The sequence below is a fragment of the Helobdella robusta genome (assembly GCF_000326865.2).
Source record: "Helobdella robusta unplaced genomic scaffold HELROscaffold_7, whole genome shotgun sequence".
Taxonomy (NCBI): Eukaryota; Metazoa; Annelida; class Clitellata; order Rhynchobdellida; family Glossiphoniidae; genus Helobdella; species Helobdella robusta.
In genome coordinates, this window is record NW_008705398.1 from 4,743,609 (window position 1) to 4,750,863 (window position 7,255).

The window sequence follows — 7,255 nt, forward strand, 5'->3', positions numbered from 1 at the left end:
TTGTTGATGTTATTATTCATGTTGTTAATATTATTTTATTATTATTTTTATTTATCGTTGATATCATTATTAACGTCATTGCTGATTATTATTATTATTATTATTATTATTATTATTATTATTATTATTATTATTATTATTATTTAGGCTTCACGAACACACGTCACAAAGAATGTTTTCATCTATTATTTTTGTTATATTTTAAATGATAACAACAACAACAATAATAATAATAATAACACAATAGTAGTAGTAATAATAACAATAAAAATAATAATAATAATAATAATAATAATTGTTCCTTGTTCATCAATCAAAGTGATTATTAGTAGCTGTAATGATGGCGACGATGGTGTGAATGGTAATAATTAAAATGATGATGATGATGAGAAGGAGGAGAATGATGATGATGATGATGACGATAATGGTGATGACGATAACGATGATGGTGGTGATGACGATGATGAAGCCAACTAGAATGATGACGATGGTGATTATGATGATAAATAAGATGGTGATGATGACGATGATGATAATTTTGAAGACGACGACGATGATGATGATGACCAACTGATGGATTTTTTTTTTAAAAGTAGACATCCTAAATGTATGCGACTATAAACCGATTTAAGTTTTCTCTGTTTTTTCAAAAATTTTAGAAAAATTAGCTGAACAGAAATTAATAAGCTGCTTAAACAATTCATCTTTTTTTTCACAAAATCAACATGTCTGTCATTTCATATCAGCTAATATGGATAATTAAATATCATGCAATTGCAATATTTTTAGATCTTACACGGGCTTTTGATACAATTGATCATAAAATTTTGTTGTCAAAGCTGCACCGTTATGGAGCGAGAGGAAAAGCGTTGCAGTGGTTTGAATGCTATTTGAGCAGCAGATTTTAGTATGTCTGTATTGATGAAAAGACTTCAAGCAAGACTCTCATCAGTTTAGGAATTCCACATGGTTCAATTTTGGAATCTTTATTATCTAATGACTAAAAATAAACTTCATTTGAATGTTAATAAAACCAATTATATTCTGTTCGGGCATAAAGCAGTAACCACTAAACTAATTACCTCTGTTCTTTTCAATAATACTCCGATAAAGCGGGTCTCAATTATTAAATTTTTAGGAGTTGTAGTGATATGTCATGGAATGATCACATTCTTTACATCAAAAATAAAATTTCCAGAAATTTAGGCATAATTTTTAGAATAAGAATAAAGTTCCCAATCAAGTGACAAAAATGTTCTATTTTTCTTTGAAATATCTGTATTTGATATATTGTTTGTCCAAATTCACATATGGGGCGTTTAACATTGGGCCAGAATCATTTTGTGAGGATCATGTACTGGGTAGATAAATACGAGCATATTACTCCGTATTCTGTTCATCCAAGATGGATGGATGGATGGATGGATGGATGGATGGATGAATGGATGGATGGATGGATGGATGGATGGATGGATGGATGGATGGATGGATGGATGGATGGATGGATGGATGGATGGATGGATGGATAAAGCATAGAACATACGACATACAATGTTGTAAGTATGGCATACTTAGTAACTCATTAAATGTGGCAGAGACGTTCCAGGAATCCAATTCAAATTATTACTACTCTCTACCTTCATAAAAACCAATGCTTAATGACTGAAGAAAACACATTTTATACACACATAGACACGCACACAAATTCACGTACATACACAAATACACACACACATACATACACACACACACACACACACATATATATATATATATATATAATGTATGTGTGAATATATGTATATACATAGTTTAAATTTACATGTGCCAATTATATAAATTACAATTTATTTAATTGATTGCAGTGAATTCTTTCAAGGTGGTTTTTAATGATGAGAGCAACAATATCAATAACTACAGCAACAATATCAATAACTACAGCAACATCAATAACTACAACAACATCAATAACTACAACAACATCAATAACTACAACAACATCAATAACTACAACAACATCAATAACTACAACAACATCAATAACTACAACAACATCAATAACTACAACAACATCAATAACTACAACAACATCAATAACTACAACAACATCAATAACTACAACAACATCAATAACTACAACAACATCAATAACTACAACAACATCAATAACTACAACAACACAACATTTGATTAGAAATATCATATACACATGCAACCTACAACATATGAACACAGTTGACATTATGGATTTCATTTGAAGCTGGTGATTATAAATTACAAAAAAATAATAATAATGTTGAAATCAGAAAAAGATAATCTAAAATGTTTATATTTACAACTACTATTACTCTTGTTATCTTTAATATTACTAATTTTACTACCCTGCACTATCAATAATGTTGCCAGACCTGCCCTAGGCGTAGGTGAAGTAGGCACATTTATAAGGATTTCAAGGGGCGGCATTTTCTCTAAAAAAATTATTAACTTTCACTAATTTTTAGTAATGTAAAACTTTCGAGTGTTAAAATTTTTGATACTAGTAGTTTATTTTTCTATTGAGGTTCACTTTTAGTTAATCTTTCTTTTCTCATCTTTTAAATTTCATTTTCATTATTAAAAATTTAAAAAACTTTTTATAAGATTATAAATGTGAAACCAAATTTGAATATTTAAATAAAACATATGAGTAAAATATTAAGTCGTAATAAAATATTACATTGTTTCAGTGGAAGATCGTGTGTAAAAAACGTTTCAATGCCAGTTTTAGGCGAAGACGAGGAAGCGTTTTTTTAAATTATCAAGAAGCGGCATTTTCATTGTCAATAATTAATTAATTAATTAATTAATTAGTTAACTGTTATAATTTATAAATTTGCGTAGTATATTTTTTCATTAAGATTAAATTAACGTTTAGTTGCTCCTTTTTCTGTCTCTGAAAAAGGTCCTTTTTGAAAATTTTAAAATAAATTTTCTTGTAATTAAATTGTAATAACTGTAATAATTATAATAAAATTACCATTGTCCGCAAAATTTTGCAATTACAGGGTTTAGATTTGTTTTGAATCTAGCTTAAAACATTTAAACGCTGCTAAATCTTTTCTATGCGATTAATACTGATGATTTTTATCAGCAATGATTGAGAAATTTAAAATATTAGCGATGGAACTGGAAATATATGAAAGATTCGATGAATAGAAAGTTACACGTGTGCGCAAAAAACCGATAATTTTCATACGAAGGCAATGATGATAGAAACGATTGCATCGCCTGAACAAATGCTTAGAGTATCTTTTTACAGCCAGATATTTAACTTATCAATTCAAACAGTAAAAGACAGATGCACTAGATACAATTAGGTAGAACATAACGAGTTATTTTGGCTTCTGTACAATATAAACGGCATGAATTTAAAGGATGACAAATTATTAATTCACTCTAAGAAATTACAACTATGGTAAATCAGATATCAACGGATGGGAACTGTGGAGCAAAAGAAAAGTATAAAGAAATCCATCAAAAAGCGATTCAAAAAATGTTTTTCAATATGTATATTCATCGAAATTTGTTTAAGTCTTCCCTAACCTTTCAATAGCTCTTTGGGTTCATCCAACGTTACCAGCCACAGTTGCTAAGGCCGAAAGAATTTTTTCAAAGTTAAAAATAAAAAAATCGTATCTGACGTTTCATATGTGCCAAGATCGTTTGGTTGGTCTTCAATCAAAAAAAGAAATTGGATATAAGAAAAATTAAAAAAATCTGATTTTAAGGTCAAAAAATTCAAAAATCAAATCAAAATTATTGGAGAGGGGCGGCAAATTCGCATGTTGCCTATGCACAAACGAGTTCAAGAACCGGGCCTGAATGTTGCTATTGCTAATACTACTACTACTGCCACTTCTACTACAATAACAACAACTTCTGCCACTACCGCTACTGCTGCTGCCACTGCTATTATTACTGCCACAACTACTGCTACCACTATTACTACTGTCAGTGTTATCATCAAAACTCAGATTATTATAACCGCGACAGTTACTTCAAACAATCTTCACTTGATTCAATGACGTACATGCAAGTATCTGTGAAGAGAACAGTGAAAACCATCAAATTTGATAGAGAGAGAGAGAGAGTGAAGAGAGAGAGAGAGAGTGAAGAGAGAGAGAGAGAGAGAGAGAGAAAAGAGGAGAAATATATATATATATATATATATATATACATATATCATAATAAACTAAATAAATGTAATACAAATATATCGACTACACATATGACGAATCTAAACATGAATTATGCACACATACGCGTGTAATCAACATATGATGAATGTATATGTTTATTTATTTATTTATTTATTACACAGATATATAAGCATATATGACGGATGTATATGTTCATGATACACACACATATCATAACATAAGACGAATGTATAGAGAGATATACTAACAAATAAGGCAATGTATGAGGTGCTTGGCTTGATATAGTGATTAGGATGATGATCGATGTAATTGAACCATGATATGAATTCATTTATCATTTTATTCGCTGACAGTTTTGCAATTTTTCAATTTTTTTCTGCTTTCTAGTATTCATATATACATACATAGACATACAAACATACACACATTCATATATGCATACACACACATGCATACATACATAACACATACACACACATACATGCATGCATATGCATACATACATAGCTACGAATATTTGAAGCATAACTCCGCTGCAATTGGTTTAGAGTTAAACATTAAAAAATGCGAACTTCACTGCCAAAGTTTATTTCAGGTGCCACATGCGCTGGCTGGAATACCCAGAGTTGGTGCATCAGAACTGAGTTTTTTAGACACACCCTTGGTCGAGGGCGATTATCAAATAAAGTTTTTTGACCAAAAGCTCTCTGAGCTTAAATTCGCCCTGGGTCGTGTTTCCTGTCTTTCGGCCCATGATGCCTTGACTATTATCCGCAATGCCCTCAGTTTGCCCAAATTGATGTACTTCCTGCGTACATTCAAACCCATCGACCCTTCTAAATTGGGCAAATTTGACGGAGCCCTGCGCACCGCCCTGTCGTCGATTTGCAATGTTCAAGTGACCGACAGTGGTTGGTCCCAGGCTCAGCTGCCGGTGCGATTTGGTGGGCTGGGGTTGCTTAGCGTGGTTCAGCTGGCTCCCGTTGTTTATAATTCTTCTGCCGCTGCCACTCTCGACCTGCAGTCTTCCCTGCTCCACCGGTTTTTTGTTGCCACGATATTCTTCCCCAGTGTCCGCCCCGGGAGACCGTACGCACGTCCAAATTTTGAACAAATAATATAAACAAATCTTTCAAAATTTGTTGTCTTCCTGCGGCGACGACTTTTCCACCGCTCGTTTGTTGGCCATGTCCAGCGTTGCCAGCTGTGGGTGGTTGAAATCGTGGCCCAACACCTCTGTGGGCACCAGGCTTGACAACGAGTCTGTGAGATTTGCCATTGGCTTCAGACTTGGCCTGGTCATTCAGAATAAATACACGTGCCGATGTGGCGCAGGGGCGGACGAGTTTGGGCACCACGGTTTGGTTTGTCGCCTGGGTGGGGGCCCTCAACTACGTCACTCAGCGCTAAACGAATACATTTGTCGGCTCTTCTCCAAGGCTTCAATCCCGGTTCTCAAGGAACCATCCGGCATTTCTGCGCATGATGGTAGGCGCCCGGACGGATGCACACTATTACCTTGGAGAGCCAGCAGATGTTTGGCGTAGGATGTTACGGTCCCTGGCACCCTCGCCGAACGATACGTAAACCTGACAAGTAAAGAATGCGGTTTGGCCGCAGCCAGGGCAGCGGACGAGAAAATGAAAAAATATGGGAACGCCCTCCCCTCGATAGAATTCTTGCCAATATGTATCGAGGTTCTCGGCCCGATGGACCCCAACACCCTTAAATTTCTTAAGGCAATATGTAAAATGATCAGCGTCAGATCAGGCGACAGCAGGGAACTGTTTTTCGCAACTAACCACATTTCGTGCTTGTTGCAGCGGTTCCTGCGTGTCTGTGTGCTTGAAAATATCCAACTGAATGCCGACATTTGCAATTAACGACAAATCAAAGTGTTAATCCATTTGTTACTTGATGTTTGACGGTACAGTGTCACTCATCATGTTTTGGTTTTAACATACATACATACATGCATGCATACATGCATGCATACATGCATACATATATACATACATGTATAAACAAATGCATACATAAACATACACATGTATTCTTGCATAGATATGTATAGTCGATAGTCTTTAATGTATGTTGTAGTGTTTGTTGTACTGTATGTGATGTTGTGTGTTGAATTGTATGTGTATTTTTTTATTTAACTTTGTAATACATGTTTCATTGTATGTTGTATTGGATATAGCGATGTGTCATGTGTATTGTATTGTATTGGTTTGTATTGTATTTTTAATGTATTGTATGTTGTTTTATTTTCTTCCTTTAAAATCTCGAATTACAATGATTTATTGTATTGTGTGTATTTCAGTGCATATCTTTCTGAATATATATGTAGTTTTGTGTGTGTACGTGTGTGTGTGTACGTGTGTGTGTGTGTAGTTTTGCGTTTGTAAATATAGTTGTTATTATGTGTGCGTGTGCGTGTATTGATTTGAATGTGTGTGCTGTGTGCGATTGTTGTGTGTGTGTTGTGTTTGTGTGTGTGTTGTGTGAATGTGTGTATGTGTGTATTTGTGTGTGTGTGTGTTGTGTGAATGTGTATTTGTGTGCGTGTGTGTGTGCAGTGATTTTAGTGATTATAGTGACTGCGAATCAATTGGCCTCTTATAACATTCTCCTTATTATTGGATGGTGGTTGCTGGCGAGATGGATGAAACGATGGTGATGTCTCCACCGTTATTTTACGTCGTTGTTTGTCTTGTTGTGTTTTCATGGTTTGTCAAGTTATGTTGTATCTTTTTGTTGTTTTTGTTAATGTTGTTGTTAATGTTGTTGTTGTGTAGTAGTATTAGTTATAGTAATATTAGTAGAAGTAATAATAGTAGTGGTAGTGTTAGTAGTAGTAGTAGTAGTAGTAGTAGTAGTAGTAGTAGTAGTAGTAGTAGTAGTAGTAGTAGTGGTGGTAGTAGTAGTTGTAGTAGTTGTAGTTGTAGTAGTAGTAGTAGTGGTTGTTGTGCTTCTTATTTTATTCTGTTGCCTTGTTATTTGCTGATATTGATGCTGATTCCGGCGTTATTATGTTTTACCTACTAAAATATTTG

At 34.0% G+C, this 7,255-nt stretch overlaps 2 protein-coding genes across 2 annotated transcripts; one reads left to right on the top strand and one right to left on the bottom strand.

Annotated features, from left to right (window-relative positions):
• Positions 1-1,252: 1,252 nt before the first annotated feature.
• HELRODRAFT_165133 (hypothetical protein) lies at positions 1,253-2,194 on the top strand (the record flags this gene model as incomplete). Its single annotated transcript, XM_009031009.1, has 2 exons — positions 1,253-1,354; positions 1,880-2,194. The coding sequence occupies 2 exons, from the start codon at positions 1,253-1,255 to the stop codon at positions 2,192-2,194; spliced, it is 417 nt and encodes a 138-aa protein (XP_009029257.1).
• Positions 2,195-4,877: 2,683 nt separating this feature from the next.
• Positions 4,878-6,006, bottom strand: HELRODRAFT_165134 (hypothetical protein; the record flags this gene model as incomplete). Its single annotated transcript, XM_009031010.1, has 2 exons — positions 4,878-5,073; positions 5,618-6,006. The coding sequence occupies 2 exons, from the start codon at positions 6,004-6,006 to the stop codon at positions 4,878-4,880; spliced, it is 585 nt and encodes a 194-aa protein (XP_009029258.1).
• Between the last annotated feature and the right edge of the window lie 1,249 nt (positions 6,007-7,255).